The sequence below is a fragment of the Nannospalax galili genome, unplaced genomic scaffold (genome assembly GCF_000622305.1).
Source record: "Nannospalax galili isolate Female #2095 unplaced genomic scaffold, S.galili_v1.0 scaffold302, whole genome shotgun sequence".
NCBI classification, from domain to species: Eukaryota; Metazoa; Chordata; class Mammalia; order Rodentia; family Spalacidae; genus Nannospalax; species Nannospalax galili.
This window is the reverse complement of record NW_008350120.1, coordinates 3,967,344-3,990,176: the sequence shown is the minus strand read 5'-3', so window position 1 is coordinate 3,990,176 and position 22,833 is coordinate 3,967,344. Positions and strand designations below refer to the sequence as shown.

The 22,833-nt window shown below is 50.8% G+C and overlaps 1 protein-coding gene across 1 annotated transcript in view; it reads right to left on the bottom strand.

The window, feature by feature from the left end:
* The window catches only part of Dpp6 (dipeptidyl peptidase like 6), a gene marked incomplete in the record, with an annotated part of 754,370 nt that overhangs the window by 54,739 nt on the left and 676,798 nt on the right, over positions 1 to 22,833 (bottom strand). Inside the window, 4 exon segments of the mRNA XM_017801700.1 lie at positions 16,672 to 16,790; positions 18,480 to 18,527; positions 19,728 to 19,819; positions 21,663 to 21,770. Of these exon segments, the coding sequence (XP_017657189.1) occupies positions 16,672 to 16,790; positions 18,480 to 18,527; positions 19,728 to 19,819; positions 21,663 to 21,770 (367 nt within the window).

Below are 22,833 nucleotides of genomic sequence, written 5' to 3'. Positions count from 1 at the left end.
GCCCCCCCCCCCCCCCCCCCCCAGTGTGTTCAGCTACCCCTCTTAGACAGCCCAGGCCCACCTGCCCAGGGATGGCACCACCCACAGTGGACTGGACCCTCCTATAATAATTAACAATTAAGAAAATATGGGGCTGGAGAGATGGCTCAGCAGTTGAGAGCACTGGCTACTCTTGCGGAAGACCCAGGTTCGATTCCCAGCACCCACATGGCGGTTAACAACCGTCCGTAACTCCAGTTCCAGGGGATTCTGATGCCCTCTTCTGACCTCTGGGAGCATTGCATGACATGGGTGCACCTATCTACATACAGGCAATACACTCATACACACAAAATAAAAATAATAAAATGTTTAAAAAAAGAAAGAAAATGCCTCATAGATAAGCCCATGGCCAATCTGACTGAGGTTGTCTCTTCTCATAGACACACCAGCCTGGTCTACATAGTGAGTTCCAGGTCAGCTGAGGCTTCAGGGTGACATTCGTCATTAGCCTCACAGCTGCCAATCACCTGCTTAGACCTAGCTTTTCTTTTTAAGAAGCATTAAATCATGCCAGCCACCTTTGGTGATGGAGGCACTGCAGCAGGATGAGCAGGTGACCCTGTCAACGATCAAGTTGTTGAACAGAAACATCTTCAAATTCCTGTTTAGAAGAATCCCAAAATCTGAGCGGCATCCTCCTGGTGGGAACGTGAGCTCAGCTGAGAGGACGGTACTCATCTAGACACACTGTTATAGTGGGTGAGGAACTCCAGGTTCTCCAAATCACCACTTCCTCCAAGGGTGACTGATGCGTCCTTTATCCTCAGCGGTGCTTGATGCTGTCTCTGGCCGACCTCTGTGGAAATTATTCTTGAGGCTTTCTGTCCGTCTTCCTCCTCAGCTCTGCTGGCTGAACCCAGGTCTTCATCTCAGAGCTTGGCACTGGGACCCTGTCTGGCCATCTGCTGGGTGTGTCCCGAGGGCAGTGCAGTAATACATCTGCTCTCAGGGTGACGTGAGAGTCATGCTCTGATCCCCTACCCCCTGAACTCTCTGCACTGGGCAGAAATGACTTGAGATACAAAATCATCCACGTTTTCTTCTGAGCTCAAGGCAATAGAGCAAGCAAACCTCGGGACAGAGGTGTGTCTTGGCTGAAAGAGCGCTTTCCTAGGAGGAATGAAGCCCTGGGTTCCATCCCCAGTACTATAGACATGGAGCACGTAACATGCCTATAACCCCAGCACTCTGGAGGTGAGGCAGGAGGGTCAGGAATTCAAGGGCATTCTCAAGGCTAACCTGAGATGCTGTTTCCAAGAAACAAGACAATAAAAACAACCACATCATCCAACGGCTTCCAAGCTTTTTATGCTACAACACTGTCTTTTGCAAAGTCCATGCTTGAGGCCCACACAATTCAGTCACAACATGCAAATAATTCTCACAGTGTTTTGAGTAAGTTCACAATTTTGTGTTGACTCAACACCCATGACTTTCCTTGGTACATGTGGCCCATGCCTTGGGTTAGACACACCTGACCAAAAGCAGCTAGCTAGTGCTCTCTCTCCTCTCTCTCTTCTCTCTCTCTCTCTCTCTCTCTCTCTCTCTCTCTCTCTCTCTCTCTCCATTCCCTCCCCTCCTTCATGTGACTACCACAGGAAGGGCTCCACTGGGCCTGCTCAAAGTCTCCCATCTCCATGGTTACATCCTCTGCCTTTCACGTTTTTACTGCCCAAGGCTTACAGTTCTCACCACAGCCCCTTCTGATCAGGACTCAGGTTATTTCCACAGCTCACAGATGGGTCGATACCTTGGTATGAGACACGAGCCCTCCTTGGTCCTCATCTGTGGCCATGGCCCCAGCCACACTGACTTCATCTTCTCTTCAAGGCTGGGCTCCTCACACTTTGTACCTGCTTTTCCCTCCCAGAATTCCCTTCCCTGTCCTCATCCTGCACACCCCTCACAGTGTCTTCTGTGTTCTGTCCAAACTCCTCCTCGACAGTTTCTGTCTCCTCCTTTGCCTGTGGCCATGGTAACGGTAACAATAAGATCAGTTACAGACCCTGTGGTGCTGGTTTATTATTCTTAGGAGGCATGCACTGTTCTGAGTGTTTGCGTGTAGTAACTCACTTGTTCTTTACAGTGGCCCCACGAGGTAGACACTCCATTTCACAAGTGAAAAAACTGACACAGAATTGTCTGGGGGCAAGGGTGGCATTTACGCCTGGGCAGCTTGGCCGTACTTGACTTGCTCCCTGCTATGCTGGTGTCGTGCAGCAGAGGCCTCGACAGTCACCCTCTGATACCCTCGCTGGCTCAGTGGACTCGTCACTCACTGTCATTAGTGGGTATTTGGTTTGGGAGTCTTAAGTGATGGCTCACGCAGAATGCCTAGGACACTCCCCATCCTTCCTGAACTCCCAGGGGCTGTGCCCGTGACTGGCTGTGCCCGTGACCATTGTCTTTGTGCATGTCCAAACTTAGTTGTTTGTTCTGTTGAGGAGCTCTGGGCACGAATTCACGGATGCTCTGCTCCCAGGGCTCCTTGGGCGGATGGTCATGCTAGTGTGGTGAGTGGTGGCTGAGGGTTAAAGGAAGACTCTTTAAGAGACTAGGGTGTGTGTGGTATATATGAACAAGTTCATGTATATACACATGTGCATGCGGGGTTGTAGACTCCAACACTGGGGATTGTCTTCAGTTGCTGTCCATGCTACGTTTTGAGACAGGGTCTCTCATCAAGCCTGGAGCATACTGATTTTTTAGCCTGGCTGACCAGCTGGCCCCAGGGTGCCTACTGCCCCCAGCTCCTCAGTGCTGGGCTTGTAGGTAGTGCTGCCATGCCCAGCTTGTTTGTTTGTTTTTGAGACAGGATCTTCCTGTAGCCACAGCTGGCCTGAAACTCACTACATAGACCAGGCTGGCCTCTATCTCACAATGATCTGCCTGCTCTTATAAAGGCAGGGTAGCCGGACATGGTCTCCTGTTTTTGATCACTAGCACTCGGGAGGCAGAGACAGGTGGATCTCTGTGAGTTTGAGGCCAGCCTGGTCTACATAGTGAGACCCTTTCTCAAAAAAAAGCAGAATCATGTGTGCATGTGTATGTATACGTGTGTGCATGTGTATATCTACAAGTGTGTGACTGCATGATTGTGTGTGCATGTGTGAGTGCATGTCTACATGTGTGTCTACAAGTATTTGATTACGTGATTGTGTGCACATGTGTGTGAGTGTGCAGGGGGTGATGTGTGACCTCGTGTGTATATTCATATGTACATGTGTGTGCATGTGTGTCTACACGTGTGACTGTGTTGTATATGTGCATGTGTATGTGAATGTGCATGTGTGCAGGCATGTGACTGCATGTGTGCAGGCATGTGCGCAGATGTGTGACTGCACATGTATGCATGTATGTGGCTACAAGTGTGTGACTGTGTGACTGTGTGATTGTGCATATGCACGTGAGTGTGCAGGTGGGTGATTGTGTGACTTCACATGTGTACATTCATGTGCATATGAATGTGCATGTGTGTATCTACAAGTGTGACTGTGTTGTGCATGTGTATGTATGAGTGTCCATGTGTGCAGGTATGTGATTGCACATGTGTGCATGCATGTGTCTGTGCATGTGTGCAGGTATATGACTGTATGTGTGTGCATGTCTTTGTGTGAGTGTGCAGGTGTGATTTGCATACATGTGTATTTGTGCATGTGTGAGAATGTGTGACTTGTATATGTATGTGCATGTATACAGCTGTTCCATGCTGGCCTAGGGCTTGTTTCTTAAATTCATCCTTCAATTTTTTCTATTTTTAAAGAAAATCTCGGCCTCCCAATTTCTCCTTCATTTTTGTCACACTGGTGGGCAATTAAGGATGATTTAAACAGAACCAATGATGCGTAACACCACAGTGAAGTGTTGTGTGACACGCATGTGTGCTCTGTGGAGAGGAAGAGGCAGGGTAATTCGAACAGCCACACAAGTGACAATTGTAATTAATTTTCTCTCGCTTTAATAACTGTGTTGCTAACATGTGGCAGAACAGAACAGATGTTCTCTTTTAAACAGCAGCCTTTCCAGCACATACTACTGTTGTCTGGAGGCCCAGCTCCCCATGTGGGCTGGGGGTGGGTGGGACAGGGCCATGGGCATCAGCAATCACCCCCGGAAGGCACAGGGGTGGGCAAAATCAGTGTCTCTGCCAGGGGCTCCTGACTATGTGACAGGAACCAAAGAAGAGCCACCAGGCCAGAGGTAGTTCTGAGTGGCACCGAGAGAGCGGGCACAGTGGCTTTGGTGGGTCAGAGCAGGGCTGCAGGTGCAGGAGTCTCAGGAGGAACACTCTTGAAGGTCGCTATGTGCTAAGGTGATCATTATCCCGCCCTCTGCTGAGAGGCCAACACCCTCACAGGCACGGGAGTCCACCTGCCTCCAGCTGTACCGATAGGCACACAGGTGACTGTTACTAAGCTACTCAGCGTAGGACAGATCACGGACTTAAAGTGATGCGAGAGAATTGTTAAGAACTAGTTCTGACACCAGGAAAATCAAGAGGAAAACCAGCGTTGGAAGCAGGAAGTGGCACCTGGTTGCTCCCTCGTCATGGTTCTAAGTCTGCGTCAGCACTTTCAGAGTGTGGCGAGGCACAGAGGGTGGACACTGCTGATTCAGAGGGGGTCAGAAGCCTTAGAGTTGCCCCCCACCCCCGGGGCCAAGGAATGTGTTTTGGGAAGTGTTGCTCCTTGTTGCATAAAGCAAACCTCCAGTCAGAATGCAGTTTCAGCTGGCTGGGAAGGGCCTTGAAGGGCATGTGCTTAGGCATGGCATCTGTGCCCATCCTCACAGGTCCCACAGACTACATGGTTCAAACAGTAGTAATCGACTCACAACCCAGATCATGGCACCCAAGGGCCGTGCTCTTCGTGACCCCTGTAGGAACCAACCTTCCTCTCTTCCTCCGGTGTCTGGTGGTGGCCAGCATGCTTCAGCTTGTACATGCCTCCTTCCCATCCTGGCATCTCTGTGGATCCATGTCTCTACCTTCTAAGGACATCAGTGTTCTGGGATGCAGTGGCCACCCTCCCCTGGGAGGTCCTCATCGAATGATACCTGCAGCAAGGCCACACTCTGAAGCAAGTACCGCTGAAGCAAGTACCAAGGCTGCATTGTCAGCACAGTTCAGAGGCACAAATCAATCCATGTTGAGGCAGGTCTGACTTTGTTGTTAGAAAAGCCACACATGGTGTATGCTCCCCTGTTTGTAAACTCATTCCCCTGCTGTAAACTTTTCTGTGGGTATCTATCTTACTTAGACTAAATTGTAAGACACACCAAGGCCAGCAACAGCACCACTGGCCTCCACCTGAGCAGACTGTCTCCCAGGTGTCCATGCCCTATGCCTGTGCCCTCTAGGCTCCCCTACTCCAACCTCAGGTTCAGAAACAATGGCCACTCCTGCAGCAAATAGGTTAAACTTTACTTCTTTTTCTAAATATATATTTTATATTTTTTTGGTCTTTTTTTTGAGACAGGGTCTCCTTGTAGTCCCAGCTGTCCTGGAACTCACTATGCAGACCAGGCTGGCCTCCAACTCACAAAGATCCGCCTGCCTCTGCCTCCCAAGTGCTGGGATTAAGGGCGTGTACCACCACACCTGGCATATTTTTTAATTTATTATTTTTATTTTATGTGTATGGGTATATTGCCTGCATGTATGTGAGTGCACCTGTGTCATGCAATGTCATGGAGGTCAGAAAGAGCTTCGGATTCCCCTGGAACTGGGGCTGAGGATGGTTCGTAGCCACCATGTGGGTGCTGGGAATCAAACCTGGGTCCTCTGCAAGAGCAATCAGTGCTCTTAACCGCTGAGCCATCTCCCCAGCCCCCAAACTTTGCTTCTTAACTCTATACCATTCCACAGATGCAGAATAGGTGGGAACTGTTAAAACCATAAATGTTGGCTTCAATCTTCGTTTCTCCCACTCACAAGTGTCCAGTCCTGATCTCTGAGCCTCATCCTCTCAGGTGTAAAATATCTACATATCAGCTAAATGAAATGGACTTTCTTTGCAGTCCTTGGACAATGTAAAGTAAAGTAGATGGGAGCTGTTGTTCATAGGGTAAAGATTCCTCGGTAGTTTGGGATTCTAGGGAGAGGCTGACACCAGGTAGGAAGCCTAGGGGAGGAGGGAGTCTGCCTGCTGGGCTAAAGGTTCTCTGGCCAGGTAAGTTCTCCATCTAGTTTTTCCTTCTTGTTTACATCTTGAAACCATGCTGATAATCTAACAGGAAGGTAAGTATCTGAAGACAGACATCCCCATTGTTCTTGGCCTGAAGATGGGCCAAGCATCCTGCACTTCCCAGGATGGTCCAGCTGGACTGCTCTTCCTTATCCACTCCACTGACCATGGAAGCCAGCCACCCCCACAGAAAAAAAATTCTGTGTCCATACGAATCTGCTTTATTCATCAGAAACTTTGGTCATTTTAGTCTAAAATGTAATAGCCATTATTAATGGCTACTAATGGCTGAGTTAATTTATGTCATCAGATAGAAAGTGAGCTTCGTTCGCTGCGGGGGGTATGTGAGAGCGACCAAAGACTCCACTTTGGAGGTACCGAGTCAGAGTGTGGGGGAGCAGAGACAACAACATCCTCCTCCTCAGTATCAGCACCAGCATCTTCATTCTCATCACCATCATCACCATCACCATCATCACCATCACCATCATCACCATCACCATCATCACCATTTCCCCCTCTTCAGCATCACCAACACCAACAATAACACTGCAACAGCACCAGCATCTTTTTCATCATTACATCATCAAAACCGTCACCAACATCAAGATCATCAACAGCAGCACCATCATCATCACCGTCACAACCGTTACTATGAGCAGCAGCAGCAGCAGCAGCACCGACAACACTAGTAACCCTGTACTAGTAAACAAACTTGATGACAGGGCTGGAGCCATGACTCAGTGGGTCAAGTCACACTCCACCAAGACCGAAAACCTCAGTTCCATCTCCGGGACCCACATGGTGACAGAAAGAACTGACCCCACCAAGTTTCCTCTGACCTCCATATGTCATGCATCACGGCACCTGCTCCTACCAACGAAATAAATAGAAATGTAATTAAAAGTAGAAAACTAGACCCCAGCCCTACAAAGCAGGTGGCATTATCGCAGACTTACAGATGGAGGCCAAGGCATGAGGCGGTCATGCTGTCTCGTCCCTGATTCTTGTCTTTTCTCCTGTTGGTGTCTTCCCAGCCATCAGACACGTCCCTCCTCAGCTACCTATGGAATGGCCTTAGTTCCTTCCGCTGCTATGGTAAAACACCCTGACAAAAACAGCTTAAGGAGAAAGGATTTATCCAGCTCAGTCCATCATAATGGAGAGGTCAAGGCAGCAGAACTGGAAGCAGCTGGTCATCTCCATCAAGAGCAGAGAGACAGGGCACGCACGCTTGACCCCAGCTTGCTCGTTCCTTTTTCCAGTCCAGAACTCCAACCCATGAAATGGTGCCCCCCACATTCAGGGTGGGTCTTCCCACTTCAATGAACCCAACTAAGAAAATCCCTTATGCAGACAGTTCCTCACCGAGGCACCTTTCCTGGCTGAGTCAAGTTGACAAAACGATCACAAACACTTAACAGTTCGTTCCAGAGAATGTGCTGTATTCCGCCTTTGCTGTGAGCCTGCTGGCTGTATATTTTGGCCCTGTAAACATTAAGCTCCCTGTGTCCTTCACCCTTCTGAGCGGCTCACAAGTTCTCAGAGCCTCCAGCTGTATGTAGTCAGCACCCACCACACAGGTGAGACAGCCCACCCTGGGCAGAAGCTCTGAGGAAACGCCCGTGGCTGCAGTCAGCTAGCCTTCTTCACCGCTCCCCAACTTTGCTCATCCTAGATTCTGGGCAGGGTCCCTCTATCTTTCATGTCTGTGTGTCTAACATCAGCCCAGTGTCTGCCAAACATGGGCATCATGGAAGGCCTTCTCAAAGCCAGGGCTCAGCTCTCGGTAGCCCTTTGGGAGTTGGACATACTCAGTTCAGGTGGTGGGGTTTATACCTGGGGAAACCTTGGCACTAGGAAATAGGGAACTCCACAGACCCCGGGGAGAGCGAGGAGTGGGACCTGTGGGGACCAATGTGCAGGGCTTCTGTGCCCTCTTGTGGAAGGCTGGACCAGGGGCTTCCACACTAAGCTCCACAGGAGATTTCTGGACAGGCTAGTTTTCTCTACACAGCAAAGGAGATGCTTTTGCCTCAGCAGGGGTGGGAAGACCCAACTCCAGAGTTGGCTCTGATCCTGCTAGTTACGTGTCTTGGCTCTGACACTCTCATCTGTGACATGGTGGCGGGGGGAGGCTTGGCTGCTGGAGAGCGAGAGGCTGAGCCTTGCAGAGCAGCTCCAAGCCACCATACTTATGATTCAGCCCTGTGTGTCAGCAGCTCCCCAAGTCCGAAGGCTCTACACATGCATGTGTGGCCGCTTGGATCCAGCAGAGTTCCAGAAATCCAGTTAGAAACTGCACACAGGTGCAGGATGGGGGCTCCCGTCCACCCGAGTCCCTCAAAGGCAGTGTCTCTCAGTAACTCCCTAACCCCAGCATCCGGTTCATTGTCTACAGAGAGCAGGTCCTCAGTAACAAGCTGGATGGATGAGGGAGGGGACGGTGATGGCCTATTCAGGGGAAAGTGGCAGCCAGTAGAGGCGCCTCCCCTGGAAGTGTGAGATATCACTGAGCAATATGCCGGGAGGGTCTCAACCTTTTCAGGGAGAAGAATTGCATGTTCTTTTACAAGGCCGCATGATTATTTCAAAAGGTTAATTTGTGATAATGATGAGACATGAATGTGTCAGGTCAGTGCTAGGATCTAGCAGTCTACATGGCTGTGTTCTCCTATGATCAGTGTATGTGCTGGCTGGCTTCAGTCATCAACTTGACACACCTGGGTAGAGGGTGTCTCAACTGGGGAATTTCCTCCTTTGGACTGGCCTATGGCCATGTCTGTGGGACATTTTCTTGATTGTTGAGTGATGTGGGTGATTGTTGATTGATGTGGGAGGGCCCAGGCCACTGTGGGTGGTGCCACCCCTGGGCAGATGGGCCTGAGTTGTATCAGAAAGCAGACTGAGCACAGACCAGGGGTGCAAGCCAGTGAGCAGCGTTCCTCCGTGGTCCGTACTCCAGTTGATGCCTCTAGGTTCCTGCCCTGAGTTCTTGCCATGACTTCTCTCCATGTTGGATTGTGACCTGGGAGTTATAAGTAAAATAAGCCCTCTCACCCTCAAGTTATTTGTGGTTAGTGTTTTTAACCACAGCAATAGAAAGCAGACTAGAACAGTTTAACAGGACCAGAGGAGACCATGAGGGTCCGCCTGCAGGGAAACATGGCAGTGATCACATGACTCGAGGCTCTAGAAAGCTTTGTCACTAAAAGGGAAACCTGATTCTAAATAGGAAACAATAGTCATGCTACAACTAGCACAGAAACGCAAAGAGGATGGCTGGAACTTTCTTAAGCACAGCAGCATCCCTTCAGAGCCTCTTCTGGGGACGTAGCTTGGTGGTAAAGCACTTGCCTGGCTTCACAAGGCTCTAGGTTCAATCTCCAGTACCACACCTTGGGTTGGTGAGACTCTCTCATACCAGGTTCATGTATTGGGCTAGCCCCAAATGTAGGCTGAGTGCTTCCTACAGACAAGGCTGCCTCCACCACCCAATCCAGGAAGTTAACTTGGGGCACCGAAGCACTCACGCTCCATTTGCGCTTGGCTGACTGCCCTGGTAACTCTCTCACATCCATGGCTCTGGCAGGAAGGTCTACTGCACCTAAGAAACCAGGTTCCCAGATGGCCCCCTGGCATCCCGGCTCAGCACCCACTAGGCCTTCACTCTAGCTTTCTGTTACAGCCCCACCACGTTTTTAACCTTTAATCCCAACAGCTAGAAACTCGGCTAGAAACTTGGCCCCCGTGACCACCAACACTCTCACTCATTGAATCTATCCCCCAAATGCAGCATTTTCCCATCTCTGTCCCCAGCGAAGAACCCCTCAACATGCTGCAAATGCAGCATTTTCCCATCTCTGTCCCCAGCGAAGAACCCCTCAACATGCCTGCTACTCCCTGATCATTATTTCTGGGGGCATCTGAGAGTCAGGCCCACACCCCATGCCACCCCCTTCCTGTGTAGACACCTCCGCCTCCTGCCCAGACCTGACTCTCAGATGCCCCCAGAAATAATGATCAGGGAGTAGCAGGCCATGCAGTTCTTCAGAGTACCAAGAGATGATGTTGGAATGCCACAGTAAGGCCAATCAGCCCTTTCCTCCCCTGAGCTGATCTTGGTCGGAGAGTTTTATCACAGCAACAGAAAAGAAGCTACAACGGACTATGACCTTTGCTTAGTTTCCTGCCTTTTCCTGTGACTCTTGTAGGCTTGATTCCTTTGTTCCTTCGCCACGTACTGTGTGTCCAGCACATGGAACTTCAATGCATGAATAAGTGGGATGTAATTGACGGTACCCACTTGGTAGTGGGGGCCTGACTCCATGTTAACTAGTGTCTTCGGCTACGTCATCGGCACATCTGTGCCTTGACTTCTTCAAGAAAGAGGTGTACAACTCTCCTCTTCAATGGACCAGTGTCAGTGTTGGTGACTGTTACGGTTTGAATGTGAACTGTCCCTCACAGGCTCATTCATTTGAACACTTGGTCCCCAACTGGTATGGAACCCTTAGGAGGTGGAGCCTTGCTGGAGGAAGTGTGTCACTTGGGGTGGGCTTTGAGAGGTTATAGTCTGGCCTCACTTCCTGTTTTCTCCCTCTCTACTTCTGGGTGCAGATGAAACGGATCAGTCAGCTTCCTCACTGCTAGGCTGGCCTCTCGTGGCAGCCATTCGTTCCCTGTCACGATGGGCTGAATCCCTTCAGGAAATGGAAGCCAGGTTATAAACCTTTTCTCTCTAACTTGCTTTCTGTTGGGGCATCTTATCGTAGCAACAGAAAAGTAACTCAGTGACTGAAGGCACCGAGTGTCCCAGCAGCTTCCTGAAGGAAAACTGTCTGATAGCTGGCATAGTGGCATCCTCGTGTCCTTGAAGACAATCTTCACATACCAACATGGGTGAAATCTACCCACACAAACATGGTCTTTTTTGGCTGTTCTGCATATAAACCATGTACAGAGTGCTGAGATTACAAATGTGAGCCATCATATCCAGATGTATATGAATAGCTAGTCATCACACACACACACACACACACACACACACATACATTTTTGAGACAGGGTCCCGTGTGGCCCAGGCTGGCCTTGAGCTCCCTTGTAGTTGAGGATGCCTTGAACTTCTGATCCTCCTGCTTCAACTCCCCAACTGTTGGGATTACAGGTGTGCACTACTGTCCTGCCTTGACTCCCCAAGTGTTAGGATCACAGGTGTGTACCATTGTGTTCAGCTTTTTTCTTTTTTAGCTTAAAAAATAACCCATTTTAGGACTCGTGGCCCTGGAATTCAGCTTCATGTAGCAATAGTTTGCAGTTTTGAAACTTCTTAGCTCCTTGGCTGTGCCCTCTCTCATGGCCCAGGCCTCACTCTTAAGCTTTTATGTTAAAATGCTCCTATGTAAAACTTTTCTAAAAGCAGATGTTGCTGGGGGCAGTGGAACACCCCTGTGATCTCAGCACTTGGGAAGGTGAGGCAGGAGGATTGTGAGTTTTAGACAAAGACTTTGTGTCAATTAAAAAAAAATAAGGGGCTAGAGAGATGGCTCAGTGGTTAAGAGCACTGACTGCTCTCACAGAGGACCTGGGTTCAATTCCCAGCACCCACATGGCGGCTATGAACCATCCTTAACTCCAGTTCCAGGGGAATCTGAAGCCCTCTTCTGACTTCCGTGGCACTGCATGACACGGGTGCACTCACATACATGCAGGCAATACACTCGTACACATAAAATAAAAATAAAATATTAAAAAACTTAAAAGAGCAGGCCTACACTGTAGCACCCAGCAGTACCCAGGGCTTTGCTTAGGAAACTGGGTGAACAACTACTGTGTCTGTTCAATCACTTAGGTCTGCTTTTGACCTTCAAACAGCAACTTTGGTGAACGTGTGAGACCTGCAGTTCACTTCTGGTGATCAAGGTGATGCCTTCAGAAATCTTGGGATACTTGCAGTCAGACTTCTGGCAGCTGGTACAGGTGGGCCACAACCCTCTTCCCAGGATCTCCTTCCCACATGCTCAGTAAGGCCTCTCCCCAACTTCTCATATGCATTGGGAGGTCCTTGGTACATTCATGTCCAGGTGAGGGTCTGTGCTCAGTGCTTGGTTTCTGCAGATGCTGATGCCAGGACTCTGGGGTGGAGACGGTAAGGTAGGCTGTCCCTCAGAGCTGTGGTAACCTTGACATGGCCCCCCTCTTCTCTGAAAGCTACATGACCAGGTCTCTTGATGGAAGCACTGTGGAGAGCAGGGTGGGGCCTTGGTACAACCTCGGACCCCAGGACCCCAGGACCCCTGGTCAGTTCTAGGTCCTGGCATTTGCCACCTCTGACCTGCCTGTGTGCCAGAATTCAAATTCTTAAAGTGAATCAGAAGAGTAGGCTGCATTTACTTTCAAAATTCTCCACTCCTCTGGTCTGTGGCCCGTCCCCGGCGGTGAAGCAGCCCCCGTTTATCTTCTATTTCTATATTTCTTCTATCAATTACTTGGAAGAGAAACCCTGTACTGGGGAAGCTATGCTGAACAGAAGCATGCTTTAAACATTGGTCATTTCAGCCAGGAGCAAAGACCGATGGGAGATCTGGAGTGCGTGTGAAGTGACCAGCACCAAGAAAGCCTTTCTCACCAGAGCACGAGCACGGGAAATGAGGAGATGGAGAGATTTTAGAGACACCACCATCATGCAGAACGCCCCCACTTTAAATTGTCATTACAAATAACCTATCACTGGGCACAACCTCTCATCTTGCAGGAGACACACGGCACCAGGTGCCACGTGGGCTCGGGATGGGGAAGGCGCCAGCACAGTGCTGAGCGGTTCCTCTGCCACAGGTGGCATCCGCTTCATTGCCACTGGGAGTGTCATGGGTCCAACTGTGTGCATGGTGGGGGCCTGGCTGCACTTAAGGAAGGGGGGACATCTTCTCATCTTCTGAAATATTCCCAGAGCTTCCACGGAGGCTATGACCTGTCTCAGGATCCACCTCCCTGTTATCAATATACACAGCCGCAGAGGGAATTGCTCCACATGTCTGAGAACGTGAACAGATGTTCCTGTGCACAAACATACCAGCAAGGCTCCAAGGTGCCTCCAGCCTGGTTTTAAACATTCGATTGGACAAACTCGAAACTGAAAAGGGCAACCAAGGTTAATGCCTCAGAAACCCAACAAGAGAGCAGCCCAGGGGGGGCCAGGCAGCTTAAGGAACCAAACTGCTCATTTTTATTAAAGGATTTCTTAACATTTACTTATTTTGTGTGTATGCGTGTGCATGCGTGCGTCTGTGTACATGCACACCACAGTGCATGGGTAGAGTCATATGACTACTGGCATGGATTCCTTATACCATGTGGGTTCCAGGGATTTGATTCAGGTTGTCAGACTTGGCCACAAGTATCTTTCCCCCCTAAATCATCTTACTGGCCCAACAATTTGTTTTCAACTTTGCTGCTGCTAACTGATGCCATTAAACAAGTTCAAAAATAATGTTTTTATCCATGAGCATGCAGGTTACTAATTATCTTTCTAACTTTACATCTATCTACTCATGAGTTGTTTGCAAATTATCTGGATTGAAGCAGGACGTATAAGTCCTACATGGGTCAGGATGTGAAAGACATACCTGCTTATAGAGCAATCTGTACCATGTAGGGGTGTGATTAATATTACTCCCTCACTGCTGTGACAAAATACCCCAGAAACTCAGCTCATAAAGAAGAAAAGTTTAGTTTGGCTCATGGCTCCAGGGGTCCTAGACCTCAGCTGCTTGGCTGCAGTGTCTTAGAGCCCATGGAGGGTGGGGAGCATCACGGCGGCATGTGGCAGAGCAGAGATGCTCACTTTGTGGAAGCCAGGAAGTGAAAGGGAGACAGACAGGCAGGGGCCAGGGTTCTAGTAGACCCCCTTCAAGGGCACACCCCCAGCGACCTAACTTCCTTCGACCAGTCCACAGGGCTAAAGGTTTTCCTATCTCCTTTTGATCTCATTCCATATCTAAGTAGTAGTGTCCTGGGACACTGTGGAGGAAGCTGGAGATGTGCCCTGCCTGATCCAAAAGCCACATGTGACAGAGGCATCTAGTCAGAAACCCCAGGCTGCAGCCCTCCCTTGGGAGATTCTCTGGACTGGCTGTGTCCAGTCCTTTGGGTAGCAGCCTCCATTTGTGCCTCTTGATGACTTTCTGCCTTCTTATCCCAGAATGCCTTAGGGGTTTAGACCCATCAAAATAGCCTGCCTTACCTGACTCTGTGGGAAGATGTAGGTGACACCCCACCCCACCCCATTCCATACATCCCATCCCAGGTGAGGTGGACTGTGGAGCTTCATCATTAAGGAAGTATCCATTGTTCTTAGGGGATGGTTGCCCCAAATGTGATGGACACACAACACACGGCTGCCACCCCTCACTACCTTGCATGGCAGACAGCACCAATCAATCCCTCATGACATCAACAACTGGTCTCTCATGGTATCTCAGTGAGCTTACACTTGGCCTCAGAATCCTGCTCATCCTCAGCACTATAGCCAGCAACTTCCCAAAGCAGGGCTGGCGTCTCAATCCCTTTATTATTGTTAATTATTACTGTTTGTGTGTGTGCAAACCTTTGTACACTTTGGGGTGCCTTCTCAATTGCACTCCACTTTTTGGAGACAGGGTCTCTGATTGGCTAGACTGGCCAACCAATGAGCTCCAGGGATCCATCTGTCTCCACCAGGCAGTGCCCAGGTTACGGACACACGGCTCTGCCTGGCACTTTACATGGGTTCTGGGGAGCTGAACTCGGGTCTTCAGACTTGCACAGCAGGCACTTTACCAGCTGTGCTGTCTCCCCAGCCTCCTGGTCACTATCTTCCAACCCTGCCTCATTCACTGCTCTGCAGACTGCCCAACCAGGAGGAGCACAGCACAGGTAGTGTATACTATCCCGAGTGGCAGGATGTGCACAGGGCAGCAAGCACGCAGCCCCCGAAAGAGTGAAGGAAAAGACAGGAAGGACCCTGAGAGGGAGAGACACAGAAGATTTAAGTGTGGTTACTTCATAACTCTGGCTGAAAACCAGCTGCAGAGGCCACCCTGGTTCCTGAAGTCACCCGGCACTTACTCTCTATACCCAATAGATGGCTGATTTAATGTCCCGTGACCCTGGCACCTGTGGGCACCTGTGGAGCTTTCTAACCTCTTAGTGTGTGCACGAGATCCAGGAACCCCGATGATGTGTTCTCAGAATGCCCTCTCCCCTTTGGAGCCTCTAATGAGGAATGCTGTGCACTTGATTTCAGGGAGGGGAACCATCTCTGGTCTCAGCTCCAACTTCTGTATCGTGAACTGCTTGCAAGAGGATGTGTAAAAAGCCCCTCACTGATCACTAAGCTTTTGCGGGTTATTACGATCCTAACAGAAATCTCACTGAGTGCTTCTCAGGTTTGTCCGATTAATCTCACATCAGCATCACAAGTCAGCCACCCTCACTCACTCCCCTGGTTTTCATAATGAGAACATAGTGTTTTTAGTGAGGTTAGCTCGCATGCCCGAGATCACATAGATGAACTGGCAGAGCCCAAATTCTAAGCACTGTGTCCAACCCTTACTTCTTGGCTGTCCGTTACCCTCATCTCTTGTCTCTCTGGAATATGAGACAGCCTGGTAGTGGGCCTAGAGGGGTCCCAGGAGCTATTTATAGTAGGAGACACAACAAGCAGAATGGTCATACTTTAATTGTGGTAAGAGCATTGCTGTGCAGGGCTCATGAACACAGACTGTTCTTTCCCACCCAGAACAGGAAGTGGGAGCAATAATTCTATTCTTGGCTCCAAGAAGAAAGTTTATAAATTTCTGCGGGAAACCACCAGTGTCTGGCTGGCTGTGAGTCCCATTTTCCTGGTGGCATTTTAAATTCTTAGACTCAGGATCCTCCGAGTCCTTTTGAGAAACATTCATGGAGATGAATCATGTTCCTGGGATTCAGTTTGAAGAGAACCATCTGATTTTGCAAACAGAGGCTGTGATTGAAATCTCACACACCAGGTTCTCCGAGTCAGTCAATCCATCAATCAACCAACCAACCAATCAGTATAAAAAAGCACGTTTGCATGTTTGGGACAAATCATCAATGAGTTGGGTCCTAGGAACATGAATTTCTGTGAATTTTTCGTGGTAAACCCCACCCTGCAATGTTCTGGAAAAGCTGATCTTGAGCTTGTTTTGTGATCTCTACGGAGAGCACAGGCTCAGCCCCGTGTGAGATATCCCAAGTCGCTCACGGATTTCTGTTCTTTCATGGCCAGTGAGAGATGCTCTGTAGCTCAGTAGAGGGAAAGCTCTGATAAGCTGAAATCCTTGTAAAATGAGGCCCACACTCAGCCCGGCACCTCCTGCCCGTCGGACACCCGACTGGACCTCCGCATCCACCTGGGACAGGTGTGGGGGTGGTGGTCACTCACCCTCACACTGGAGCAGGAAGAAGTCCATGTCGTGGCTGAAGGAAGCACTGAAGTAGGTGCAGTTCCCCACCAGGTCACACGACAGGCACCGCCTGTTGAAGTCGTCCACCGTGTTGGCGCTGGAAGAGCAAAGCCATGAACGAGGGGGGGTCAAGGCCTGAATTTCCCAGCAGGCGCCTTCTAGCTACTTCACACGCTCCTCTGAGGAGAGTGCACCTGTCCTGTGGACCGTACCGCGACCTCCCAGGCCTCACTCCATCAATCTTCACGGGGATACCTAACTTCATTTCCCAGAAGCCCTCCCAACCCATGCTTCCCCGGGTGCATTGCATAACGAAGCCATGGGAGTGGGCGTCTGGTCAGGCCATGGTGTCGTCACCTAGCATGGCCGTGGGCATTATCACCTAGTGCGGTTATGGGTGCTATCACCAAGCACGGTTGTGGGTGTCATCCAGCACCTGGTGGGGTCGCGGGCACCATCTCCTGGTGGGGTCATGGGCACTATCACTAATCATGGATGCCCTCATCTAGAGTGGTCATGTGCACCATCACCTGACACTATATCCTCGTAAATGACTCTCTGAGCTGATGATTGGCACTTTGAGAACAGTGGAGCCATTTTTCACATCCCAGATATCTGAGTGCCAAATGCCAGTGTACCAAGACAGGAGCTCCGTGACCACCAGGGAACTGGCTCTGTTCCTGGAACTCAGCTCTCCTGCCGGCAGGATGGTGGAGATGCTGCTTATTGCTTAGGGGTGGGTGAGTGGGAACCGGTTGAAGGTGCCGCCTGGAACCACCTGGTCAGGTGTAACCTGATCAGGAAGGCCCAAGGTGTTTCCACACAGTGAGAGATGAGGAGGTGCTGGAAAGTTCCTCTGTAACCACAGCTCCCTACGCGGAGCCTAGCTTTGTGACAATGAGGTTGTCACGGGAGACAGGAGGCAAGCTTCTCATGCTGTAGGTCACAGGGAAGGGGCTTTTGATAAAGTTGGTGGCCTGGTTTCTATGGTCCTAGCAGACCTGCAGAGGTCAACAACAGTCTACAGGGAGAAACAAGAAGGTGATTACAGGGCCCTGCTCACTCATGCTGGCCTTATACTAGGTGTAGAGTCCACTAGCTGGAGGGGAGACTCTCTGTCTCGGCCTCTCTAGCCTTTCTGGTCTACACCGCAGGCATTGCACACTCAGGGAGCAGCCAGCTGCAGCCTCCTCCTAGCTAGAAGTGTCCAGACTTGTCCAGTATTGTACTTCTTCTTGCTTCCATACTAGTGGGAAACACTGGGCCAAGATCACCTCAGGACAAAGCCCCCTCCCATGAGAACAGTAACAGTTAACAGGAAACACCGACCATGATGGTAACCTTAGATCTGGTCCCTTCCAGGATTCCCAGCGCCCAGCACGCCCATCCATCCTCTGCCCTTTTTGAGGTCATGGAATGTGTCCTGTCACACACCACGTGTGCAGCAGCTTACAGGTGACCCAGAGCCGCCTCCTCCCTGATGGCCCCTGGTCAGTTTTCAGATTAGACCCTGCTGTCCTGGAAACACCCAGGGGGAGAGCAACTTCCCCAGGTCACACTTGACTATAGGAACAAGGAAAGACCAGCAGAGCCTCTGGAGAGGAGAATGTATGTGTGTGTGTGTGTGTGTGTGTGTGTGTGTGTGGCCTCACATCTAGTGGCCTTGGCATTTTTCACCCTCTCTCCAGGCTTCATAGCCAGCCGACTTTCCTTGTGGCCTCCTATCAGCTGCAAAGCTTTGCAAGGTCAGGACAGCCCTGTGTGTGAGTGGTGGGGAGCCACTTACCTGTAGAGCTGTCGTCGCCGTGGCAGGTCCTCCGTGCTCAGGAAATAGCTGTGAAGATGAAGATGTACAGGGTTAGCTGGCCACAAGCCCTGTGCTTCTCAGGAACCACACGGTCCCGCAGCCTGCACAGTGGGCAGTGCTTACTACTGTACAGCGGGCAGTGTTCACAGGTCAGTTCCAGCCACACTCATGGCCAGGGCAGGGGAAGGCCAGATGCTGCAGGCAGGGGGGCCCATCTGTGCAGGGAGTTGCAGCTTGACGTGTCTCCTGTACTGACCGTGGTCCTAGAGCTGTGGGTCCTATAGGGGTGAGGGAGGAGATGGAGCACACCTGGAGTATGGGGACTTCTCTACCAGATTAGTAACCACCTGGAGGATAGGAACCCAAGAAGACTTTCTATGAGTCCATGCATCAAGCGTGGACCAGGGAAGACATTTCCACTGGCTTTCTCCTGTCTGGGCCCTCCTGCTCTGTGAGTAGTAAAGTCAAGCAGCAGTGGCTGCAGAACTGGGTCTGGATGCCCACGTCTGCATGGCACCTAGCTCCCTCTGTCACCAACTGAATAATCTGGAAAAAGCAACTTAATTTCTCTGCATCTTGCTATTTATTTGTTTGTGTGCATGCAGTTGTACATATGTACAGGTGCATGTGTGTGCAATGTAGAGGTCAGAGGTCAATCTCAGGTGTCATTCCTTAAGAGCTGTCTACCTTGCTTTTTTGAGACAGGGTCTTCTTGCTGGGACCTGGGGGCCAGCAAGCTCCAGGGACCCTCTTCCCCAGCACAGGCAGATTTACCATGCCTCGCTTTTTATGTGGGTCCTGGGAATTAAACTCAAGTCCTACGCTTGCATGACATGCACTTAATTTTAAAATGGAGAAGTGCACCTATCCCCACATATAACCACTATATTAGTGAGATAATGCAGGGGACGCTCTTGGCATGTGGTGCCCACGTCTAGCAGAGACTCAGTAAACATCTCTTGCACAGTGAGCACCCCTGTGACCCCATGTCACCTCACAGGTCTGTGGGAACCTTCCTTTGTCATAGTGCCTTGCAGCTTTGGGAGTTTGCTGAGTCAGGCAGGACCTCTGCTCACAGAAGCTTAGGAATGTAGGAGTGAGTGACATGATCTGGGAGAGAGGAGGCGGCCTTTATGGGCCACACTGTGCAGGCATTATTGGACTAGAAACAACTGGGTCTGCAGCGTAGGAGCTAGCTTGTAGGACCCTGGCCAAGTTCTCACTCACATCTTGTTCCGCTTCTCATCATAGGACAGGATCTTGGTCACGTCCCAGTCCCCGGAGGTGATGGACTGGATGTTGTCATTGCTGCTGTTGGGCTGAAATACAGACAACGTGTGAGGAAGGAGACACTGGCTTCAGCTTCAAGTCCTCGTCCCGGGGCTGCTGGAGTGAGGCAATGTCTTCCCCCTCTGCCCTCTTGCACCTCTCTCTGGGCCAGGCTCGAATCCAACATTCTCTGTGATGGGGTTGAGGCCCATTGCTGTGTGCCAGTGATGGGAGTGTCACATGGTCCCTTCCATGGGTCCTGACCCCGACACCCCATTCCTTCTTCCCACTGATACACATTCACTGCCAATACATTTGTGAATTTAGTGAGTGGAGTTGTTTGTCTAGGGGTCCAAGAGAGAGGAAGGACCAGGTAGGGGAAGGATGAGCTCAGGTGAGACCAGGAAGGAGTCAGGGAGGGAGGGAATCAGGGAAGGTCTACCATCATTTGCTGAGGTCCAGATTCCGCAGGGACTGTGACTCCTGCTGGTTAGCACACTCCTCAAGTGCCTCCCAGAGTCAGGTGGGGTAGTCACTAGAAACTTCCACCCCAGTAGGAGCCATTGGTAGCTGATTGGGGGCGCTGAGGTGCAGCGGTGGGCAGCTGTTCTGGGCTGTACGCACTGTGGGGAGCCAGCACAGAGTGAATGGACTCTAACTCAGCTGATGGAGGCCAACACGTGGCCCCAGGAGCTGGCTGTGTGTGTGAGGAGCTGAGTGTGTGAATGGTCTCAGGAAGGCAGTATAGCCCCCGGAGGCTCCAGGAGTGGGGCCAGGAGCAGGGAGGAGACCCACTATCTGGTGAGTATTAAGGGGTTGTCAGTGATTGCTGATCATCTGCAGGGATTCAGAGAGTGGGGCTGAATGAAAGCATCAAAACATTTTAATCCTCCGGGAAACAGTCCCAGTGAGAAACTACAGCCATCTGTGGTTGTAGAACAAAGGCCACAGAGTGAACAGATAACAGTTTGTGGATACCCTGTGAGTCATGTGACCAAGTGGCTTGAAAACGGAAATGTCTGCCTACATCCACAGTAATCATCACTTCTGCCTGCAGTGGTCCAGCCCTTCCCTCCTCCCTCCCAGCTGCGCCTTTCTCCCGAACATGCTGAGTTCACACCACACACACGAGCACCCTACTTCCTTCCCACAGTGCTTCCAACTGGCCTTCTTCCTAAGTGTATTTTATTTACTTGCCCCAATCCTTTGCCAGCTGCAAAATCAAGTCTGCACTCAAGATGGGGCTGAACCAGGAGCATCTGGCACATTCCCACCCCTGCTGCCTGTGTCTCAGGGCAGAGATCCCAAAGCTCAGTGCCCGCAGCTCTTGTGTGGTCACTTGTGCACAGGGGATGCATCCACTAGACTTGGGGTGTGTGTTAACCTCTGAGGTTAACCTCTGAGGTCCCCGCTTGGAAGCACTGGCCCCTGAGCCTGGACCAGAACAGGAGAGGTTGCATGGCATCTCTGTCACATGGCCAGATCTGCTCAGGGCTCAAAGTGAAGGGGGGCTGGGGCTGGGGTGGGGGTGGGGGACTCACGAGGAACCCAGAGCAGCAGGTGAGGAAAGGGAGCACGTAAGAAAGGGCAGTCGGCCACTCAGCACTCAGCTCGAGTCTGCAGCGTTACCCACCAATGAGCCCCAGTGACCTCCACCGTTGCTAGAAATGTATGATTTCATGCTTCATGCTCACGTCCTTGAGTGCCAATAGAAAACGCAGACCTCGGCACAGCCCTGCTCAGAACTCCTGCACTTGGACAAGTACCACGCTCCCCCCGACCCCCAACCCAAACGCAACATCGGCCTCCTAGGGATCCTGGGGAAGGCTGGGTGTGGTCACTGCAAGAGGCCAGCACCAGCGGCACAGTCACCACCGATGGCAGTGGGGTTACCTGGGATGACGACACGGTGATGTGATAGAACTTCCCCCGTCCCCCCTGCGGGATCGCTCTGACAAAGAAAAACTTGCGGCCATCTTTGGAGAAAACAGGTTCTTCATTCTGTAGAAAAAGACCATAGGTCCTGTCAACATACAGGTGAGAAGGATCACCCTGAGCTGCTCTTTGCCTGTAGTTTCTAATGAAGATGCAGCTGGAGTGAGTGCCAGGTGGGGCCTCCGCCTTCTCTGGGACCAGTGAGTTACATATTCACTTTTCTAACAGCTGATAAAGGAGCATCCGACTCCATAGTCCAGGCTAGGGAGATGCTCAGTCAGAAAAGTCCTTACTGTGCAAACATGAAGACCGGAGTTCAGATCCCCAGAACTCACATAAAAAGGCAGGAGTGGCAGCAAGAGACTGTATCCCCAGTGCTGGGGTGGGGACAGAGACAGGAGGATCCCAGAGCTCATCGGCTAGCCAGCCTAACCTACCTGGTGAGCTCCAAGTAACTGAAGAAGATACTCATGCTAGTCTCTGACCGCCACACATACACACACACGTACCCGCACACGTATCTGCACATACCCAAACATGGACATGCATCCTACATAAATATTCTGACACACACACAAGAATGCACAGCCCAGGCAGAGGTAGATAACAGGGCTGCCTATAGTGTGCAAAGACCAGAGAAGAGACGGACATGTACACATACCACGCACACTCCAAGGGCCAGAACCGTGCTGGGGTTGGAATGTGGTGGCCTTCGATGGCTGCCTCAGAACCTTCCGCCCGCAAAGCTGCTGCAGTGGCCTTTATCACACACCAGACAGAAGCTGATTCCAACAGTCACAGATCTGGCCCTGTATTTTCCCGTCTTTCATAAACTCTGTCTCACACTGAATGGCCTGTTCAGGAGACACATCCAGGGGACAAAACCTACTCGGGCCAATTGTATCTATTCTAAAATGTAGAATAATTAGTGGAGAGTGTGCCCAGGGCCTGCCGCTGTCCAGAGAAATCCTGCACAGGCACTAGAGGGCCCATCGGCCTCCAGCCATAGTGACTTCTTAGAAACCACAGCAGCATCTCCAGGCTTCCTTGGTGACCGGCTGCAAGCTGGACATCAGGCCTGAGGAGCGTGCTGTTACCACTGAGTGTACTGCCTGGCCCCTGCAAAGTC